Below are 23,830 nucleotides of genomic sequence, written 5' to 3'. Positions count from 1 at the left end.
CTGGGTGTGGAGCCTACTTTTTAAAAAGGCCCTACTAAGTGTTCAGCACAATACTAGTCTTAAATTTCAATGCTGAAATTTCAGAACACCAAGGATAGAGAGATGTTAAAGCTTATTCTCACGCCGTCTTTCCCCCACCTCCCCCCACCAACACACACATCAGCGGCAAAGAATTGAGAATGTTACTGATAACAAATTCCTTATCAGCAACACTGTGAGCTAGAAAACAGCAGTGCACAAAGTTACTTGAGGAGGTGGTCCATGCAAAACAAGGGAGTAAACCAAGCTGTATTAAGACACAAAATTTAGTTAAATGGTATTGTTACCTCTGACAAGTACAATGGAGAGGCGGAGTGGTAAAACAAGACATAGTCACTTTTCATTATAAACTTTTTTATAACGTTTTTTGACATAGGCATGTATTACTTTGACAAAACCTTTCAAAAATGTTTTCAAGTAGCACATGTATGTTAAATTAGATTTTAAGACTAGAAAAGAGAAAGAGGGGGGAAATAACATAGCTCCACCATCTCAAACCCAAACTCTGTTAAAAATTTTTGGTCTACATTCTCCTAGTGTATTCTTTAAATATAGGCTTTCTTGGGGTGCCTGGGTGGCTCAGTTGGTTAAGCATTAGGTCATGATCTCAAGGTCATGATATTGAGCCCCACATCAGCCTCCGTGCTTAGCAGAGTCTGCTTCTCTCCCTCTCCCTCTGCCCCTTCCCATGTGCTATCTCTCACTCTCTCATAAATCAATAAACCTTAAAATATATATGTTATTCTTTTTTTATTTTTTATTTATTTATTTTCGATTTTATATATTTTTTGACAGAGAGAGACAGCAAGAGAGGGAACACAAGCCGGGGGAGTGGGAGAGGGAGAAGCAGGCTTCCCACTGAGCAGGGAGCCCCATGCGGGGCTCGATCCCAGGACCCTGGGATCATGACCTGAGCCAAAGGGAGATGCTTAATGACTGAGCCACCCAGGCACCCCAGTTATTCTTTTTTTTTAAAGAACCAACAGAGTTGTAATCTTATTGCATATATATTTTGATTTTGATTTTCTCACATAAACATTTTTCTTGTAGTTATGTATGCTTTGTAAAAATTTTAAATGATTACAAGTATTTTACAATTAGTTATATTATAGCTTACCTAATTTCTATATTTGAATAGTTTATAATTTTTTATCTTTTAAACAGTACCGGGATAAATATTTTGCCATAAAAATAGAAGTCTTTGTCAGATAGTCTTTGTCTGAATTTTGCTATTTTTGTTTGGTTAGGCTCCCTAGATTTTTCAGCTCTTTATGAAATCACAGTGTTTGTGGTCTCCATATCTCTGATAAGCACCCAAACTCTTTGACCTCAAAGACCACGGTTCCTTGTTTTAGTACCATTGTGTTTAGACAGAAGAAGTGCAAAGGCATTTCTGGGAAGCAGCACTTACTGCCTGTACAGGACGCTGCAGAAAGTCATCTTGAGTACTCAGTAAATTTTGTTGCAGCAAATTAAAAAGGGTCTACTGAAATCGAATGAAAACTGATCTAGATAAAGGAGTGATCCTCATCTTAAAACGTTTCAGGATAAAACTGTGACTTCTTTTTCTTTAGTTTAATAGAAACTTGAAATTCACAATCTGGGAGTCCAAAGGGAGCACTTCAAAACATATTTTGTCTCTTATGTCTGTAAGTGTCTCCGTTTCAGGAGCTCCATTGGACTAGAGCCCACGGTGAATAAGAATATTAGCTAAAATAAATGTAGCCTTATACTCTTCCACACTTCTTCGTCTGCCATCCTGCAATCAGATACACAGTGACAGACTCAGAAGGAGTTGGTGTAAAGGGCCACAAAGCCACCAAAACAGATGTCATAGATGTTATCCATCCAATACCACATACTCTGCTGATCACAGGGGGAACAAAGTGCTACCCTGCTTGGTCCCAGAGGGCTGTGTTGAGAAGGATTCTGAAGGACAATTCCCTTCACTACTAGAAAGAGTGTGTCATCAGTAATTCATGCCTGGCATGAGCATGAAATGAGAGCACATTGGTGTCTCTAGCCATCTGCCACTTTCAAGTCCATTAAGCCTTCACTAAAAAGTCTTACTTGACTCTTCTGGTTCTGGTTCAGATTTCTTTATAAGGCTTAAAAAGGCTTACAAGGAAGAATGTATGGTGCAATAAAAGTTGGCTTAGACCACACCCATTCCACTTCTCCAAACTGACTAAACCATTAAGTTTGTAATCTGATTACCGCAGTCTGTCTACAGGGCAAGGATTCAGGTACTTCTACCATGGTGACTGACACTCGGGAATTTTTCTCTGTCCCACTTCCAACGCGGCCATGTTGGACTGGCAGTCACCTCCAGCACAGCAAGCTATCCTTCAGTGTGTCATTTACTTTACCATTCAACTTTTTCCTGCTGTCTGTGTTCTTAGCGTGTGAAGACTGGCTCCCAGATTGATGTTCAATCCACATTGAAAGAGAGCTTTTTTATGTCAAAGTATCATTACCTTGTTTGATGTACAGAGTAGAATGAATTATCATGAGAAGTAATTGCATAATACCGTTTTGTTTCTCCATCAAATTATCTTGTTATTTTGGCTCACCACAAATAGCATGTTTCATATTTCCATGTTTTCCTTTCTCTGTGTTTTCTCTATGAGTTAGCTGATGTCACTATTTTGAAAACTATTGCGATCACCAGTAATCATGTTTTTTAAATATAAGCTAAAGGAAAGAGGAATTGAGATGCTGAAGATGATGGAATATTCCTAAAATTGGGTGGCAGGAAAAATAATTTGCATACATGATTGTCAATCTGAGGAAAGGATCAGTGATGCTGGGTATTACTGTTCCCATTTTACAGATGAGTAAATTGTGCCTCTAAGAGGTAGACGTGGGTTAGACTCCACAGCTACTAAATGGTATGGCCTAGACTTGAACAGAGGTCTGTTTGATACCAACCTCAGTGCTTTTCCCTCTTCACCTTCCCTGAAAGGTGAAGAGTTTAGATCGTAAATGCTGAATGAAAGCCTTTTAGTAACTCATAAATTTTGGAATAAAAAGATTACCACTTTTTCTAGATCTTCTAATTACAAAACTATGCTTAAAAGTTAGCTAATTTGAGGAACAGGCCCTTTAATACAGTTTCATGGACTGAGATAATATGGTTCGGCCCTGTGATATGCAGATTGGGGAAACTGAGGCTCAAGATAGCATGATTTAGCTAAAGGCACCAGGCTAATTCATGGCCAAGCTGAGACCAAAACCCCAATCTCCTTTACCTCATTTGGGGAGCTTTGCATGTGGCTTCCCAAGGTTTGTGCTGCTAAAAGCATCAGAAATTCTGTCTTCTAAACTCCAAGGCCATACAGACAAAGCTGATGTTATACGTGGGGAACTATATAAAAACACCAGCAAGTCTTTTTTCAGTTCAGTAGTTTTTAGACAAGGTGCTGTCTTATATAAAAGGATAAATAAAATAGGAATAGTCTCTAAATTCACCTTTTGTGATAAGACTAACTCCACCTGGGATTTCAATCCTTCCACTCCAAAATTAGAACCAGGAGAGGAAGCATTTGTCGAGTTCTCTCTGTGCACAGAAATAAACAGGCAACTTTCTGTCTCAGAGGCCTGCAGGAGCCTGGCCATACGGAGTGGGGAGAAGGAAGCAGGGTTGGGAGTGTGGGGGGGGGGGAGTACCCACGACTCCAGGGCAGGGTCTGATCTCTAGAACAAGCTCAAGTGTGCAGGGAGCGTGTGGTGACACAGGGAGGAGCCCCTGCCGGGGACACCAAGTGGCACTGGGTGCCGATGGGAATCCGTTTGTGGGTGTCATTATGGAGTCCTACTTACAGCAGACCTCTGGCCACCGGCAGGGCACGCTGGGAGCAGACCCAGCTCCGGGGACTTTTCCAACAACAGTGGGGAGGCTGAGCCCTGCGGGGCGGCTCCATAGGCCTGTCCCAGAGACCCCCACCTACCAGACGTGGCTGGCAGTGAAGCACCAGGATGAAGAGAGCCTTGGTCAAAGCTGCCTTCATTCCCTTGACCTGAGTGACAAGGCTCGGTGGACTGTCGTGTGCTGGTGCTCATTCTGCCAGTAACAGCTCCAAAACATGGGACCCGGGGGGGAGGCAGAGAGAGATGCCAGGCAAGGGAGATGGACAAGTGAAAGCATGGAATCACCTAATGGTAGAGTGTTGGCAGAGAGTGACCTGTTCTCAAAATTATCAGAGGTTCTTTGAAGTGCAGATTCCGAGCCTTATCTGAGACAAGCCTAGTGTATCAAAACACTCTGCAAGTAGGGCCAGGGAATTAGCATTATTAACAGGTGCCCTAACTGATTGCTAGTCCCACTGCATTGTGAGTAAGAGTCATTCAAAGGTTTTGAACCAGGGGAGTGACATGGGTGAATGTGCATTTCAGCTCAGTTCCTGGGGCCGTGGAGAATGCATTCAGGGAGAAGTCTCTGGAGGAAGAGATACTAACTAGCCGGAGAGGCACTGAGCAGGGGCGGGGGTGTGGAGCAGGTCAGAGGATGCAGATGAGGAAAGCAGAGCTGAGCCCGGCATTGAGAGGACGTGGAGTCGGGTGAGAGAGAGGTCAGGAGTGACTCTGGGGTCTGGATGTCGTGAGCAGCCCTTCCTCTGAGCCCACGGGGCCCCTTGGCACTCAGAAAGTGAGAGAATCGTTCATCACAGTCCATCCTGTGAAACGTTCAGGAACAAATCAATAAAAGATGATTTCCCTGTAAGATCAAAGTGGAAAATGAACCCCCCCCACACACACACACATATACAAAAACCCTAGAGCGTCCTAAGGGGACGCTTTTTCAAATAGTACAGTTTAGAATAAATTTCAATAAAATTGATCTAGTTTTTTGGGTAGTTTTGGCAATTAAAAGGATTCTCTTAGTTATCTGGAATGTTCATTTATAGAGATGCCTCATTTCCCTAATAACATGAGAATATGACCATCCTAGAGCAAAGCTTTTAATCTTTAATAAGGATTAAAGTTGTTATTTAAAGGAACCTTATCTTAGAAGCACTGCATGGAAAGAAACAATGAGGTTGCATAATCATTTAAATATATATGTACTAAGAGAACTCCAGGGTAGAAAGGTGCCTGAAACAATGCAGGATAGCGAGGCCTTAACACCAACAATAAAACCATCAGCGCAGGGAGAACCCGAGTGGTCCCGGGGGATCAGTGATACCTGTCAGCGCAGGACACTCTGTGAAAGTTGCGTTGACACCTGTCCCATTCAGTTTCCCTGGACACTAAAGGCTACTCGCTGCAGGTCTCAGGTCCAGGAATAAAAGTGGATGGTGTGAGTGGCCAGAAGCGATTTCCTGAGGCCCCTCGTCCTTGAGCTGCTTGGAAGTGTCACTGATCACTGGGCGAAGCTGCAGGCAGCTCAGTGTGTGGGTCTCCTCGGCTCCCATTCTGCTTCCTTTTGACCTTACACCTGAGTCATCTTTTATTTATGTCCTCCCATAGCATTTCCATAGGATGGTTGTGGTCAACACCATTCATCAACCTCTAATGGGCTCAAATGGAACTCTGAGATCCCCTGGGACGTGCTTTGATCTAAGAAAAGAAAAATTGCTAACGGCACTTCTTAAACTAGGAATGTATGTCTTCCCATAAATTGACCTTGTAGAGTTATTTGTGGATTCCAATAGGGAAATGACCTTCATAGGTCCCTGCACCTTCCCAGCCCTCCCTGCTCCCACCCCCGCCAGCTGATGTCCTCTGCCCACTCCCGCAAGCTCCGGGCCAAGGTCGCCGGGCACAGAATCGTGGCTGTGTGTCTTGGCTTTTTCCTTCTGCCATTTGTTCATTTATTCGCTGAATATTTATTGCACCCCTACTTTTTCCAGGCAGGGTGCTGAGTGCTGGAGACACTGCAAACAGACAGTCTGTGCTCTCACGGACTTCCCACCTAAACAAATAAAGGACACAGTTCTGACTCAGAGGAAACCGTAACGTGAGCTCTGGAGAGGCGCTGTGGGGTCTCTGGGCGGCTCTGGCAGCCTCTGTTGCTTGTCCCCCTCCTGTTAATGCAGGTTTCTGGGGTGGGGCGGTGGCAGGGGGAGGGGAAGCAGGGACTGTGTATTGGACACATCTCTTGACACCCCGTAAACCACTACTAATTTACTCAAGCCCTTTGGTGTGAAATCTCCACCTCAGCAGACAGATCCTCTGCCTCTGATCACCCCTGCCCTGGCCTGAGATCCCTTGTGCTCTGCTGCTCGCCCACCTGCTGGCTCCCTCCCTCAGCCGGGGTCCCTCTGACCTAATGCTTAGGTCCCCGAGGTGTCAGCTGCCAGAGGTCACCCGGACTGTGAGGAAGGTCCAAGCATCCTCCAGCAAAACCCACTCATCCTTCCACACAAGCCTCGATTTGTTCTACGACACGCAAATCTCCTTTTTTCTGATGATAAAAGTAAAATACACATAATAATGGTAGCATTTATGTAAAATAATTTTTACTTAAGATGTTTTACATAAAACAACATTTATTATAAAAATGACATTTCAGAATTGAATAAAGCTGAAGTTCAATGTATTCACACCTTTTACATCTACTGCCAGAAATAACCACTTTTAACAGCTTGGTATTTATCCTTCTAGATATGTTTGTGTTAATGCAAACATATATGTATATCTTCATATTGTCCTACATCTTCATATCGTCCTGTAATCAGTTTTTTTTTCATCTGAATATTCATGGCGGACACTTTCAGGACGGTACGTGTGAATCCTCCTTAACCTTCCCAGGTGCCCAGTATTTCACTGTAGGATGTACCATAACTTCTCAGTGAATCAGTCCCCCATTAGTGAACATTTAAATTCTGTCATATTTTGTTGTAATAATCTCATAGTAATGAATATCCTTATATAGATGGTCGTCAACTTAAGATGGTCCAGCCTAACGATTTTTTGACTTTAGGGTGATGTAAAAGCGATATGCATTCAGTAGAAACCGTACTTGGAATTTTGAATTTGGATCTCTTCCCTGGGCTAGCGAAAGGCAGGAGGAGCCTCCCTCGTGACGCTGGATGCCGGTGAGGAGTCGCAGCTCCCAGTCAGCCATGATCAGGAGGGTCCAACCATTCTGCACGCATGCAACCATTCCGTTTCTCACTTTGTGTACAGTAGTCGATAAATTACGTGAGATGCTTAACACTTTATTATAAAATAATCGTTGTGTTAGATGATTTTGCCCAGGCTAATGCCAGTGTTCTGAGCACGTTTAAAAGTAGGCTAGGCTAACCTGTGATGTTCGGTAGGTTAGGTGTAGTCAATGCATTTTTAACTTAACATATTTTCAACTTCCAAAGGGTTTGTCAGGAGGTAACCCCATCATAAGTTGAGGACGACCTATATACCCCTCTGTGTCAAATTCTTCTTAGAAAGATATTTTGGGGTCTAATAACATGCATTTTTACTGGATTTTCATACACAGTAAAGTGTTCTTCACCACCCCTCACTTAACCCATGGCTGGATGGACTGATGTACTCCATTTGCTTCTAGTATATTCCTCCCTGGGAGCTCTGGTGTAACCCTGCTTCCCACAGGAGACCCCAGTACTTAGCTAGAGTGTTTGTTGCTGAATCTGTTTATTCCAGTTGAATTTGTTATTGTAATTGTGTAATTTATTTAATTGGTATATAAAACCAAAGAAGTATGAGAGGGAAAGAAAGAGTTGTTTAAAAAAAAAGTTTATGGTACATTTTTCTGATTCCCAACTTGAACTAAAAAAATTTTTAGTAACTAACCACCTACCCCAATCATATCAGATACAAGGCGTCAACTGACTCAAACTTCATCAACAATGTGACCATGTTTTCGAGTTCTGTCCTCTCTTGACCTGCCTTGCCAGTATTGTCTCTGGAAAAACATCCCATAGCTGTTTGGTTTATTTGTAAATTGGGTTATCGTTACTTCTTACAAATACTTAAGAACCAGGCATGCCTTTTCTAGGGTATCCAATACGACCCACCTCATAAAAGTTGATGTTTAGCCTTTCTTCTCACCTGCCAAGCCCTTGTAAGTTCTTGTAATGCTAACAGAGACACAATCTTCAACCTCCCAGAAGAGAAACAAAATCTGGAAATCTCAAGTGTTGCCTTTGAAAGTGAGAGAGTCTATACAAACATCCTGTCACTCTCCAACCTAATAGGACATTAGAAATCATTTTACAGCCTCTCCAAAATCTACAAAATCCTTTATGTAACTGCTGTAGGTACTTATGATTATTATTTGTTGGATGTATAGATATACAAGGAAACATATTTCTGTAGGGTTGGCTGTACAGCGATCTCTGATTAAGTCAGAATGAATGAAGAATTAAGCCACAGGGCATTCACTCAACAAATATTTGTTAAGTGCCGACCGTATCCCAGTGGGCTGGTAACTTCTGGGATAATAGTGGGTAGTGGGTACCCTGGGGAGAAGTGCTGTCAAGATGCTTGTCATCTAGCTAAAGACTTCAGGCCACTGGGAAATGCACAAATGCAATTTACTCAATGGAGCAAGCACTTCTGGAACTGCTCAGACCACGTGTGCACCTGGCCAGTGGAACAGGAGGCAAAAAGGCAACAAGAAAGTTTTCTCATGCAATCTATGAATTCTCTCAAGGCTTGCCCATGTAATTGAAGTATCCATTTCACTTACCCTGTATGGCATTTGACAAAGCCAGACATCTTGCTGCTGTGTTTTCTCTTCTAGGATATCAATGAGTGCATTCTTGAAAACTATCCTGAGTGTTCCAACCCCAGATTATTTTACATCATTCCATATTTTTGTGGACAGCATCCCAGATGCAGGTAAAGACTAACACAGACTCGTGGCATGCTAAGGTGGAGAACGATGGCAGGGAAGCCACCAATTGGCACTGTGCGGGAATCTCTTGCATGCCTAGTCTCTCGGCCTTCTGGAATTCAGGTCATGTTTACTGTTAATCTTTAAAGATTGCATTTGAGACTCTGAGTGACCTCTAAATGATGAAATTAACAGATCAAGGTCGGACAGAGGCCTTGAGACCACCCCATCAAGACGTGTAACTGGAATGCCAACTGAACCCTTTTTTAAAATTCCGAACTCATAGCTGTCACTGCTCAGCCCATGAGATGATAGTAAAGACCAGGGGTGAGCACCCAGCCTGCTCCTCCATAGTGCTCTACTCCATCAGCAACTATTCTTGCCCACGTGCCCTGCCTAATTGGGTCTGAAACACGGGGTGCTCACCCCTGAAAGTCAATAGTGTCTCTCTCAGGAGACATACTTAGTAGAAAAATTACTTTCTAGTGATTGCCCCTCAGCCTTACTTGGATGCAAGACCTTCTGTAGAATGTGACTGACTCAGATAGTAAGGCTCTCAGAGTGTTGGTCTGCCCACCTCCTGCATCAGCATCCCTGGGGCCCTTACCGGGATCCTCCACCTCATCACAGTCTCTGAGGTGGGGCACAGATAATTCTGGGGAGTCTAGTCTAGCTGCAATTTAAATCCATTGTACTAGACGAACACGTAGCCTTGAGAAGAAATGGCAGTAATGCACAATGAACATTATCTTCATGTGGGGGAAAATAAACCCTCTACCAGAAGTGACATTTTCCCCCCAAAGGGAACATTGATGAGGAGGTCAGTGTGTTCCTGAAAAGACCCAAGAGAAGAAACCCTTTCTGAAGGGCAGTTCATCCCTTGTCCTTTCTGTTCGCACTCTGATCACTGCTTAATTACCATGGGCATTGTTGTTGTTGTTGTTGTTGTTGTTGTTTTGCTGAGTTTACCATAACACAGGACTTTGTTTATGGTCCGGATTCTAGGACTACAAGTGTCGGTTTTCTGCTTTATCATAAACTTCCTAAGTTCAGGAAGTTCCTCACCCCTGTATAAATGTCTCCTGGTTCACAGTCAATGCTTCAGACACTGGAAAGATCTGGGGCCCGATGACTCACTTTCTGTCACAGTGAAGATACTGAGAAGCATGATTCTAACTCCCTCAAGTATTTTCTTAAATTATATATTTCCTAATCTTGGGGAGGGCGCTCGCGGTGCCTTATCCTGGTACACACATGATGATTTTCAAAACTCTTTCACAACGTCCCCCTGCTCCACCTTGACAATTACTCAAGCTGGGTAGGCTTGCCCCAATTCCCTTGGTTGGTGGATGCCGGCCAGGCCTGGAGCCCAGCTCCTGTGACTCCTGTCCTTTCCCACTCACATAAATGCTGTTAGCTCGGAGCTCTGCCTTGCAAATGAGATTAGGCTGTTTTCCTTCTGTAATTAAAAAAAAAAAAAAAGTCTTTAAACTCTTTAAAAAAGAATAAGATGAGCAAACATGACCTAATACCTATTTTGATTTCGATAGAAATACCGTATCAGTACGTTTCATGATTTCAAAACCCCTCGCTTTATTGGTTTGCTCCTTCTATTAAAAAAGCCATTCTAATGTCCCCTTGATTAGCATTTATAGGACCTAACTGCCTCTGTCTGTATCCTCTTTCTAACAAATATTTTGGCCAGGCCCCCTGAGGCCCTGGGCGAGGCAGTGCCGACCCGTGAACGTGGTGGAGGTCAGAAAGGGGGACAGGCTGGTGGCAGCGGGAAGACCCCTGGAGGTGGCCACATCAGGCAGGCCTGGTCCTTGAAGGAAATGGGATTTGGACTCAATCAAACGGCGGTGGGTGGGTAGAGGAGGTACCTTTTCAACATGTTGTTGCCACATTTCGAAAATGACTCTCTAATTGAAAAATCATTTTTATATCCATAAAGGGAGCCTGGTGAGTGGGCCCTTGAAAGAGCAAAGTTGAACGTGAATGAAAACTTCCTGCTTGTGGGGATTCTCGAAGAGTTGGAAGACGTGCTGCTTTTACTGGAAAGATTTTTACCTCATTACTTCAAGGGTGTGCTCAGTATCTACAAAGACCCAGGTAACTCCCTTTGTAGAGGCTCTTTGGCGTTTTGAGGGTTACTCACCTTGAACGGGACTCGGGCCAATAAAGGAGGGAAATCTGTTCATGAAGAGAGGTTGCCGCTGGCTTGCAGAGGAAGGGTAGAATCACGAGCTATAGATGCCAAAACCTGGAGCTTCAGGTCCCAACCTAAACTTGCCATGTTTGAAAGCCCTGATGGTTCCATTTCTCCCTTTGGAAAGTGCAACTGGCAACATCTGTGTTGACCTTGTCCTGAGCGTGTTGCTGGAATGTGCCAGTGAACAGACGTGTACATGTTGGAGTCCATTGATGGAAACAGGAATGTGAAGGAACCACAGCTTAATACCCTTTCTGGGCCCTACTTCCATTTGCCAAAGCACTCTGGCGTATAAAATGTTGGCAATAGAATAGATAGAGGGGCAAATTGAAAATGCAATTATGATTTTACTCTAATAAATGGAGTGGTTTCCAAATAGAAGCAAGAAATGGAATGCAGTAGGGCAATCACAGAGGTTGCCCACAGAAATGTAATTACTTTCAGAAATCCATCATTTATTTTTCTCATTATTACTTGATCCTGAAAGTCAAACAACATTGTTTATTTCCTCTTCTCCTTAATCTACTGTTGCCACAAGCCTTGCATACTTATTCACTGGTCTCTTTGTTGTTTTGTCTTGTCATCCTGAAATGCGAGGTGGCCTGGTGCTTTGTAGAACTGAGGAGCAGATCGAAAGGTCCCCCAAATGCAGCCCTGCTGCCTCCCGGTCCTCCGCCGGGCAGGGACCACATGCCACACCTGCCTCGTTGGCACGTAGCGATGCCCACGTGAACTCGGCTTTGCCTGGAGCAGCCCTGGATCCTGTTACCTAAGGCAGCCCGGCCACCACCGGGGGTTTACAGGAGGAACATGGCTGGCGGGTGGGTGCTGCCCCGGGGCCTCTCAGCTCTCTCCTTCAGAGAGACATTCTGACACACCTGCGTGCAGGAACATGACCGTGACCCTTCACGCGTGCCCTGCAGGTGTGTCTCCTCAACAGGAAATGGGGTGTGAATAGCTAGAAGCAGAAGAAACCCCAGTCACTTTTTGAAACCAGGCCTTCCTTTGCCCCTACAACAGTGGAAAATTGTAAAGAATTTCAAGAGCCGTGCCGTGACCCACTTTTAGCTCCGGAAGATAACATAAACTGGAGTCTTTGTGCAAGGTGGGGTCTTACTCTAAATTAGACTTTTTTGAAGAAAAGGTTTAGATCATTCATCGTTATTTCCACTCTTTGGCGTTATATTGTAGAGCATGCATGTGTGCATGAGTACATGTGTGCATGTATGTGTGGGATACGCAGTATGAGATAAAAGGTGAGCAAGATCCTGCAGACACATAGTTGTCAAAAAAAATGAATGCCCTCTTGTCCCCACATTTGAGAAGAGTTTCGGTGACTCTACATCACACACATCGTCCGTCCTCGGGCCAGGAACTGGTGTCATTCACGGGTGCCAGAGCCCAGTACGCGGAAAGTCGGCGTCTGGGGTGTAACCCCTAGAACTTGGGTGAGGGTAGTTTTATCTTTGTTCTTCTTAAATACAAATAAACCGCAAATCAAAACCTTACCCCGAGGAGCCCACTTGCCTGCTGTTGTCAGAATCTATCATCTTGACTTCTCAGCTATTTTCTCAATATTAGCTATGTGACTTCTCAGAAATTGGGCCTTGGTCCCATGATCTATAAGCATGTAAGTTAAAGTAGAACGTATTTCTGAAAACTGAGTGACTGTTAGCTCTTTTGATGTTAGCCATGATCTTTCCACCTATAATTTCAAGATTTTTGTCCTTTTGAGTTTGGCATAGCGGTATATTAAATCCCCTGAGGCTTGCTGCCTTGGAGAGGGTAAGGGTTGTCTGGTACTCCCGTGTGGCGGGATGAAAGATTTCTATAAGGCCAGAGTCGACACATGACCAGTTCACACAGTCCAGTGGTACCAGTGGTTAAGATAGTGAAATATGTCTATACTGCCCACAGCACCCACCCTCCAGGTACACCTGCTTCCCCGGCTGCCCCTTATCACCCCCCATTCCAACAGTGAAGTCACAAAGGGGGTCATTCACGGGCATGGAGGGAGTCTTCCGAGCTCTGGCCTGGGGCTACACTCGGCAGAAGAACTCTAAATTCAGAGCCTGAGTGGAACTGGTCGCCAGTTATTTGGAATACCACCACCCCAGCATCATATATTTGTGCATACGGCAAATCGAACCCTTGAGTGATTGCTCACGGCTTTCCACCATGCTTTGTGGTCTCTTGGGCATCTTCTGGAGAGATTCTCCTGCGGTGACACTGAAGGCCAAGCAGTCCCACAGCTGCTGTCTCTCAAGGAACCCCGTATTCCCTGGGCCAGGGGACAGGAGAGGAGAACGTCCTCCTGGCCCACTTCTCAATACGGTTTAGCCTTGACGAAACTGAAGCACCTGTACTAGGTTCTCGTGGCCAGCATGTTGGGGTCAGCCAGGTTCAAGCAAGTCCCTTGAGTGATTTCATACCAGAGCTGCCTCGTCAGCACGTTTAGTCTAAATTCTCGGATTACGGAGCCCTGAAATCATTGCTCTTGCCCCTTATTGAAGAATTTTATAACTGAAAAGCCTAGAGAACAGGGGGAAGAAAAACTGAAAATCTTAGACACCAAGGGATCTAGTGACCCTTAAATCATTGTAGATTAACCAGCCATAGAGCTGGATTGAGGTGCAGACACTTCACTGGCCATTTTTCTTTGGTGCTTGTCCTGTTGTCTTGAAAAATGTAGGTGTGTGCTGACTTTTAGTGAGCCCCCTCCAGCAATACAAAACATATTTAGACCCATCTCATTACTGAAGAGAAAGCCCTAGCAGCAGTGACTGTTTGGGGAGCTAGTAAAAATAGTAAGGTCTGGTAGTCAAATGGGTTTTCGCTTATTCTAGATAGGAATGATATTCCTTAATTCCTTCCGGACAATACTGCTTGTTTCAATAACCCACCGCCTAAGGAAGTTAATAACTTCCCTACATAATAGTTTGACTCTTTGCCCCTACGTTGTTCATTTCTTACAGGAAAGTATGCTGACAAGTAAATTTGTCACCTACCAAGAATATTTGAGAAACTTAATTTTTAGGAATTAAAAAAAATATTTTGTGTTAATGTTTGCATTTTGTGGAGACCCATTTAGCATATCTCAAAAGAAATTTATACTAGTAAGTACTCAAGAGGAAAATAAAAAAAAAATGAGTATTGGCATGTGAATAACCAAGAGAATATGCTCAGATGTTTCTCACCAGCCAAGGCAGGGTAGTTGCTGATGTGGAGGCGAGTACCCCGGAGAGAGCACTCAGTAAACGCCACCCAGCCTTGGCTTGAGTTTGAATTAGGGAGAACCAAGCCCCAGATAGGTGTACTGGTTAAGAAGAGCTGACCTCTCTTGTTCAGCCTACACCGTCTGATTTGTTGATTAATTAATCTTGATTATGTTGGCTCATTACTTATCTTTTCAAAATGAGAAACTGGAGCCGGCCCAGAGAAGTGGAGAGGCTGATCCATAGTCGCCCACCAAAATGTGGAAGTAAGGGGCGGAACTCACCTGTTCCTGAGCCATGAGTATTGTGTTCGTGAATGCTTTTTCTCCTTCGTTCTTTAAAAACTGACACGTGTGACCCACGAATGTTTTTCTTAGTCATAATTTCTGTAGGAGCTAAAATCACAGTGGTGTTAGAGACCAAAATAAATAAGTAAATTAATTAAAGACAGAGAACATGTGAATATCTGTGATAGGAACAGTCCTTAAATGAGTGTCCCCCGGCTGGGCAAATCACCGAGCTGTTATAGTTCAATAGCGCCACCTAGCATCCAGACATTGGAACTGTATGACCTAACGTTAACTCCCACTACCTTTCTCCTGCCTGGAGACTTGAAAGCTCATGTGTCCAATTCTTTTCCCTCGTATTTTAAATACTTTCCATTACCAGCGTTACATTAGTATTCATTTTCAACTTTTTTCCATTACAAATGTAAACATTGGTGCCACGGTAGGGAATTTACTAGACTTTTGTGAGCTGCCTTGAGACTCTCACCACCACCTATTACAAAGGAAAAACGTGTAATTCCAAACAAATGACTTATATACTAACTCTGCAGAGTTCATTCATAAACTGGGTGCTTTGGTTTTTTTTAATGTTCTTATTTAGATATTTTTATAAACAATGATAGATTACAAATTTAAATATCATTTTTTACTATGCATGAATGCTATTTAGACCCTCAGTAGGAGTACAGTAATGTATGCTGAGTCCACATGCATTGCAGTATTTAGTTCTGAGGACATTTACATAGAAAATAATAGCAAATATGTAGAAGAGAAAATTTAATATAGTATGCTACAGGAAAAATTCAAGTTTTCCTCCATCTCTCAATAAAAATACCAGACTGGGTTAAAACAAATACGAAGTGATTAAAGCTTGGCCTATGTATATAAAGAACAGCCAGTCTTTAAGGAAAGAACACTGAGTTGAGAGTTACAGGATCCTCTAAGCCTCTTTCTGCCACAATTCTGCCCATATGACTCAGGGTAAATGCATATTTGGTGGCTGATCTCTAAAGGCTGCATTATTATGATACCGAAGCATCAAGCAGAATATTTTAAGGCTTCATGTTCTACCTTTTGTTGGTTTGCACAATTATAGGGTACTTCTCCCCCTAAAAGCAAGAGTCCTTGGACAGCCCCCATTGCCTTGATAATTTCCAAGTTTAGTTATGGTGGCTGTCGCCACCTACAGGGCATGACAGAATCCTAGATGGAGGGTTATTGGTTCAGAACCTCTCTTGCCTATAGCCACCGATATTGAGGTGACCAGCTCAAACTCTGGTCACGGTGTCCATCTCTTTCTGTACCATATGCATTTCTGTCGAGAAGAGCACAGAGCACAGAATCTGGAGTAGACAGACTGGGTGCTAGGTATAATTCCTCTAAGCCTCAGTCTCCCCATCTGTATAAAATGCATAAATAATACAATCTACTTCTCAGGGCTGTCATGAGACACAATTGATCCAATCCATGTAAAGCCCTAAGCCCAGAGCTTCACATATGATAAGAATTTAATAATTAGCTATTAGCTTGCCAACCACATCACAGGAGAAAGTGTGAGAAACAGGACATCGGGCTGTCTTCATAACTTCTACATTTTAAAAGAGAGAGAGAGAATATATGACGAGCCTTGACTTATTTTGACAGTTATAGCTGACCTATAAAATTGCATCAAATCTTTTTTTTTTTTTTTTTTTTTTTTACTTAGGTGGGGAACAATTAAATTCTGGCTAATACGTTATTTCTGGAACAATTATAGGGAATAAGTGTATTGGAAATATCACTACAGTGACACCTTCAGAAGCTGAAAACACACATCATCCAAGTCATTGAGGATTTTTTTTTTTTTTTAGTTATCCATTTGTATGCCCGAACTCTTGCTAGAATTATCAGGGAGTTAAGATTTCAACTTTAAGTGAAAGCCTCTGTTGAGATATGATTGTGTGCAATTACCATTAACTTGTGCTGAATGTCGAATTTTTCAGACTGTTATATATCATGATATTTAGTAGATATAGGATGGGTGTCCAGAGATTTAATGGATTTTATTCTAAGTAAGTCCCTAAGATTCAGTTCTTGAAAAACCTTTAGTTTGTTTCCCATGTGCAAAATTCACTTCAGGATGCTGTGAATAAACTTTGTCCAGCAGGTGGCAGTGTCTCCACTTTCTCAAGGACTTGCCAGGAGTTTCCTGATAGAGTTTGCCTCTGCAGACAGGAGTTTACATAATGCCTGAACACAGATGTATAATTATGCCCAATTTGGGGACCAAAAACGGGATCCCAAATATCAAAAGAATTCCAAGTACAATTCATTGCAGTATTCCAAACTACATTATAGGAGAGCCATTGGGGTGGGTGGGGGTAGAGGGCGTTTTACAATCACATAAGTTTATGTGGGCTTAAAAAATATGTATATATACTGTAAACTCTGGTTTTGTAAAAATAATCCATCATTCTGCAATGTCTGGATTAAACCGATGCTGTCTTTCATCTTTAGTTCCCACTGTTATTTCCCACTGTTACTGCTTTTGTGCTACAACAAAACTCAAAAAATTTCTGGAACCTCAGAGAGATACAAGTTATGGCTGGGAGGAATTCAAGCTATCCATTTACAGAGACCAATGAAGTTGTTAAAGAACTCAACTGTCATTTATAAAAATAGGACTCCTCTTACTATTGGTTCATCTGCCATCGGTATTCTCCGTGAAGATTTCTTTGTTTGCCAGCCATGTCCTGGGTTCAGATACTAATCATATTGGTACTAGATTGTGTGTGTGTGTGTGTGTGTGTGTGTGTGTGTGTGTGTGTGTGCGCGCGCGCGCGCGCACATTCGCGTTCAAACAACTAGACTCCTTATTATAGCACCGTCATCTCAGAGTGAATAGCCTTGGGTCAGAAAAGCAGTAACAGTTCGTGAATGATAATAATTTGCATAGCAATTTACAGTTTCTGAAGCACTTTCATATAGATAGCTCATTGGATTCTTCACAAATCCTCTGAAGTTGAGGAAGACAAGGTCTTTGTCTCATTTTCTAAACAAGGAAGCTGAGATTCAAGGAGATTGAGCCACCTGCCAACGGTGACCTAAATCCTAAGTGACCACAGACATTCAAGCTTCTGTCCCTGGAACCACCACTGACACCGTAAACCTGTGACCTCCTAAAGATTCTTCATATTTAATCGCTAACTCAGAGGTTAGCGGGTATTAAGCATAGGTATGGCAGTTGAAGGTAAGAGCTTAAGATGTATACATCTGACCCATTTCCACTGTAATTGTTCATTTTATTGGAAATAATAATAACCTTGAATTCTGTATTTTTAAATGCATTTTTCACTTGCTAATTAATTTGCTCTTGCTTTGGTACCATCCCTCCCCCAGGAGAAAGCATCTTCAGTTTTATTATTTTAGAATAACAGGAAAATAGGACTTAAGTCACATTGATTTTTCTAGTAATAGCTTTCCAAAAATATTTCTCTTCTGTGAAAAGTAGCATTTAAATAGCAGATATAAGCCAAAAATACAAGAAGAATTCAACAAACATATTCAGCAAATGTTTGAGTGTCTGCCATACGCCAGTCATGGGGAAGGGTGCTATAAAGCTGAAGAAAGCCTGAGAGCCATCACAAATAGGGCGGGGGAGTACTTCCTAGGGAAAATATTCATGCCAGGCCTGGAAGGGTACATAGGCTTTCATCAGATGGACATGGAGGGAGGAATCCTAGGTAGGAAAATAACATGAGTGTAGGCATGAAGGGGTGAAGGCGCAGAAGTACCTGGCATGTGGGAGGCACGGGGGTGGTCCAGCCCACACTGGCCCTTGCCTGCTGACCCTGCCTCTTGGAGCTGGGGGGCCCCCATTCCTCACAGCTCAGTCACCCTGCTGCTGAGACAGTCCTGCCCAAGGCAGAAAGAGTTTCAGTAGCCTCCACTCTCCGTGTGGTACAACCTGAACCTGGAACTGAGTCACTCATACCAATCTCAGAACCTGTGGCCAAGCCACAGTTACCAGAGGGCCATGTGTCAACCTCCCACTCCCGCCCCTCGTTTCTCTGCCCTCTGCCAAACCTGACCGCCACCCAAGGATCCCTCACTTCCTAGCAGTGCGTCAGGAGACTGCCAGGTCCCCAAGTTCCTAGCACTAGGGTTGTTCCTCCTTGCTCTCTTCCCGTCTTCCAACCTAAGATCCAGCCACCTTCTAGGCCGGGGACACCCATTGGCTGCATGCCTGGCACTTCCCCAGGGGCTCCCACCACACGTCTACAGACACCAGCCACTGCCCTGCCTGATCTCCCAGATTCAGCCCTTTGCCCACCAGCATGGACTCCCTGTCTGGTCCCAGTTACTCCCTGACCCAGGTCTGAGCTTGCTGTGCCCCCAACACCGCCTCTGATCTTTATGGCCTCCCTGGCTGGAAGCCCTTGGGACGATTCTTCTAGAACTGTCTCCCTCAGCCCCTGCCTCCCACACCACACACCCTGAGAAGTCGATCTCCTCTGAGTCCCAACCTCATCATCTGGAGAACCCAGGATGCCCCCCACAGTGTGGCCAGGCATGGGGGTGTGCAGTTTTCTCTCTTATGATTCATTCCCCCAAGGGAAAAGCTGGCTAACAGTAACTGGGTGTGTGGTGAAGGTACCGGCATTCTTCTGTGTTTAGAGGTGGATTCCTTCTACTTTAGAATTTAATCACTTCTACTTTGAGCAGTTTTTAGTTGAGCTTGACAGGAATATGCTTTGCATTGAGTAAGAGCATTACTAAAGGGGGGGATTAGTCACCACACGTTTCAATTTTTTGGACTTTCCTGATAACCCCACAAAGCTGAAATGCTTCCACAGCCTGAGCAAAGAAGATTAAAGAAAGACCTGACCCCCGGGGGTGATAGCTGATCTTCATAAAAGACCCTGTGGTCTTACTGATCTTTCATGCTCAAACTGCCAACTCCCTGCCCACACCACAGATTCATGTGGTGATGCACAGAAGGCCCAGACAGAGAACTTCAGAACTGTCTTTGTACCCTTGGCTCATGGCCTAGCCTCTCTGACATTCTTTGCTTATAAACGTACCCCCAGCTCGGGCGAAGTACAAGCTTTACCCATTTTGCATGACTCAACATTTTACAATGGAAGCTTCTATTTTTGTTCAGCTAAGTCTTTGTCAAATAAAAATATCATCTCCTGATCTGTATTCTTTTTAACACTTCACACATTTTTGTCAACATAGGATGTTCTAGCTTTTCACATCTTGCGAATAGTGTCGAACTATGAAAAGAATACAGCGAAAAACTCCAAACATACCTGTGCACAGAGCATTGCTGCTTTTTGTGGTTCATTGTGGGTTATATTAAGCACCTTTATTTCATTGTCCACAAACCCAAGGAGAAAGCCAGCATCCTTCCCCACTGATGAAAATAGGAAAGTTTTGCTTGTCAAGTGGAAGTTTCAGATACTCTGACTGGAAAGTCTTAGCACCCAGTGTTCATCATGCGCTCTGAGGGACTTGTGCTGTATTGTCACTGCCAGACACTGGTGGAGTTGTTTTTCCAAAACGTGTTCCTAGAATTTTACTTCCCTGTTTTTAAACTGTATTTATTAAAGGGATATGTGTATAAAATTAAAAATCCAATAGTACAAAAAGATGTAAAATGAAAAGCAGCAGCTTCCTATTCCAACCCTCCCCACCACAGAGTTTGATTTTCCAGAAGCAAATGCTCTGAGCATAGTTAGCTGTTTCTTCTGATAATCACCACACTACTTGTAACTAGTATGCACGGGGTGCTATTTCTTGATTGATTTCTTCGAGACATTATGTAATTTTCTTATTCCTCCACCCTCACCTCTACTTCCTCCTCTGTTCCCCATCCACCTAATATGGTTGTATCCACATTTTAGAGGTGTAGTCCTGTTTACACTACTGTGACTAATATACATTATATGGGCTGCTGATCCAAATCGTACACCATGGTTATATTTCATTTCTTGCTCAATTTATTGTTTTTCCTGGAATTAATTATTGCCTCAGTTTTTTAAATTTGTTTAGATTTATTTGTACCTATCAAAATTTTCATATACGCTATTACATCTGTTGTATCAATACTGTTTTTGATATTTTCAGTATTATTATCAGATAAGAACATTAGTTCCATTTGCTACCCCTACTCCCTGCCTCCAGGATCCCTTCCCTTCTTCCCACCCAGAGCTCTCTAACTTCCTGCTTCAATCTGGGCTGATTATTCAGAAGCTCCCTGCAACTTCCCTTTAACACATATTTGTATTGGATTCCTGGTCTCCTCAATCCCAAACATCTTATTTCTAGACTTAATCATTCATTTTACTTCAAGATATTCCCAAGTTGCTTCCTGATAATATGTGTGTGGGAAGTAAATTTATTGAGTCATTGAATGTCTAAAGAGCTTAGTATTCTCTCTCACTTGATTGCCAGTTTGGCTGGATATGGATTTCTTCATACATGAATTCCATTTTTCACTTCTTTCTCTAGGTATTTCTCAGACTTTCTCTCTCTCTCTCTCTCTCTCTCTGGGGTCTTCCCTGTATTCCTCTTATGAAATTTTACCACAACATGCCTCAATTTGCTGAGTACTCAAGCTTTATACACACACACGTGCACACACACATACAGGTTTTATATATATGTGTATATATATATATTTATATGTAGTTACTTTTTTCAATTTTTTAAACATGCAGTGTTTTATTAGTGTTTATTAGTTTCAGGTGTACAATATACTGATTCAACAATTTTATACATCACCTGGAGCTCATCACCTCAAGTGCAGTCCTTAATTCCCATCACCTGTTTAACCCATCCCCCACCCCCACCCCCTCTGGTAACTATCAGTTTTTTCTCTATAATTAAGAGTCTGCTTTTTTATTTGTCTGTCTTTCTCTTTTATTCCTTTTGTTAATTTGTTTTGTTTCTTAAATTTCACATATGAATGAAACCACATGGTATTTGTCTTTCTCTGACTGACTTACTTAGCTTAGCATTATACTCTCTAGTTCTATCCATGTCATTGCAAATGGCAAGATTTCATTCTCTCTTTTTGTTAAAGATTTTATTTATGTGCTTAACTGAGAGAGCGAGAGAGAGAGCATGCACACATGAGGGGCAGAGGGAGAAGGAGAGATAGAATCTCAAGCAGACTCCATGATGAGTGTGTAGCAGGACGTGGGGTTTGAAATCACAACCCTGAGATCATGACTTGAGCTGAAACCAAGGGTCAGGCGCTTAACCAACTGAGCCACCCAGGTGCCCCAAGATTTCATTCTTTTTTATGGCTAAGTAATACTTCTGTGTGTGTGTGTGTGTGTGTGTATACCATATCTCTTTTATCCATTCACCAATCGATGGGCACTTGAGCTGCTTTCATAACTGGGCTATTATAAATAATGATGCAATAAATATAGGGGTGCATGTATACCTTTGAATTAGTGTTTTTGTATTCTTTGGGTACAGTTACCTGCCTTCAACTCTTCTCCTTTGAAAATCGAATATGTCAAGCAGTATGATTGTTGGATCATAGGGTAGATCTATTTTTAACTTTTTGAGGAACTTGCATACTGTCTTCCCCAGTGGTTGCACCAGTTTGCATACCCACCAACAGTGCGCAAGTGTTCCTTTTTCTCCACATCCTTGCCAACACCTTCTGTTTCTTGTATCATTGATTTTAGCCATTCTGACAGGTGTGAGGTGGATCTCATTGTAGTTACGATTTTATTTCCCCGATAATGAGTGATGTTGAGCATCTTTTCATGTCTGTTGGCCATTTGTATGTCTTCTTTGGAGAAATGTCTGTTCATGTCTTCTGCCCATTTTTAATTGGATTATTTGTTTTTTGGGTGTTGAGTTGTATAAGTTCTTTGTATGTTTTGGGTACTCACATTTTATCAAATATGTCCTTTGCAAATATCTTCTTCCATTCCGTAGGCTGCCTTTTAGTTTTGTTGGTTGTTTCCTTCTCTGTGCAGAAGCTTTTTATTTTGATATAGTCCCAATAGTTTATTTTTGCTTTTTTTTCCCTTGCCTCCAGAGACATATCTACAACAAAGTTGCCACAGCAGATAAATGGTTATTTTCAAGCTTGAAACTCATGTCTTTCATTTCTGGGAATTTTTCTTTTTTTTTTTTTCTTACATGATTTTATTGCCACCATTTTCTTTCTTTCATTTATGGAATGCTCTTGGTTGGATATTTGAGCCCCCGGGTTCATTTTTTCTATGTGCTTTATTATGTTTTCCTCTCTTAGTTTTCATCTCTTCTACTTTTTCCCTTTGGAAGAGTTCCTCATTTTGTATTCCATTCATTCTACTGAATTTTCTTTTTTCCAAGAACTCTTTAATCTTCTCTTTTTCTTCTTATATAGTATCTTGTTCTTGTTAATTGGATGCAACATCGCCTTAAACCTCTGAAAATTACAGAGTTTTTTTTTTTTTTTTTTAATGTTTTCACCTATTCCCTGCCTTGTCTCTATTTGCTCTAGGTTCCTTCTGATCAAAACATGATCAGTTGGACCTCTCTTTTTTGGTCTGAAGGCCTTCTTCCGGTAATCTTTGTCAGAATTTATATTTAAGGGTGAAGCACTAAAGAGCTCATTGAAAAGTGTTACACAACAAGGGAGGCTTATCAACTAGTGGACTCCGCTTGGGCTGATCAAATAGTAATAGAAATTTTGCTGGGAAAACATTTGTTAGTAATTGTAGGTCTTTTTTCTCTGGAATTTGTTCTGTTTCCCCACTGAAGAATTCTCTGAACATCTGCTTGGGGGATGGGAGGTGAGGTGGGGTAAGAGAGTGGGGTGAACATCTGGTGGCTGATGTGGGAACAGGAGCTGAAGGTCTACACTCCATGCAACATCCATTTCATTGTTCTTATATTAGCCTGTGCCTCTCCCTTCTCTCCTCTGGGTTAGCAAATGAGTCTGGAGCCTCTGCCCAAACTCTCTGGAGACGAATCCCAAGATTCCCTGGGCGATGGGGAACTTCCCCTAGAGAAGGAGCGACAATCACTGCAAGATACCTGACTGCAAATCTGAGGCCCAGCTGCTTCATACCCAGACTGCCCACCTCATGTCCAGCTTCCCCATCTGGGACGCCTGGTGGCACCACGCTGTCTGTCAGAGATAAAGCAGGGAGAGCTTGTCTGTCTCCACTGTGACACTTCAGACATGCTTCCCATGCTCTGCCACGTCGAATGTCCTCTGCCATCTGCTTTCATCTTCCAGCAAGTGGTTGAGATCTGTTTTCCACTGACATCCTTCTCC

General features: G+C 42.8%; 1 protein-coding gene across 1 annotated transcript in view; it reads left to right on the top strand.

The window, feature by feature from the left end:
• Positions 1–23,830, top strand: part of UST (uronyl 2-sulfotransferase) — a 300,379-nt gene that overhangs the window by 240,210 nt on the left and 36,339 nt on the right. The window contains exons 6-7 of the mRNA XM_088024234.1: positions 8,747–8,844; positions 10,794–10,951. Coding sequence (XP_087880360.1) covers positions 8,747–8,844; positions 10,794–10,951 — 256 coding nt within the window. The remainder of the gene's footprint in view (positions 1–8,746; positions 8,845–10,793; positions 10,952–23,830) is intronic.

The sequence above is a fragment of the Eumetopias jubatus genome, unplaced genomic scaffold, assembly GCF_037043125.1.
Source record: "Eumetopias jubatus isolate StellerSeaLion01/CBP00866 unplaced genomic scaffold, mEumJub1_p1.0 scaffold_6, whole genome shotgun sequence".
Classification (NCBI taxonomy): Eukaryota; Metazoa; Chordata; class Mammalia; order Carnivora; family Otariidae; genus Eumetopias; species Eumetopias jubatus.
Note: the sequence above shows the minus strand (reverse complement) of the source record. Positions and strands in the feature narration are given on the sequence as shown.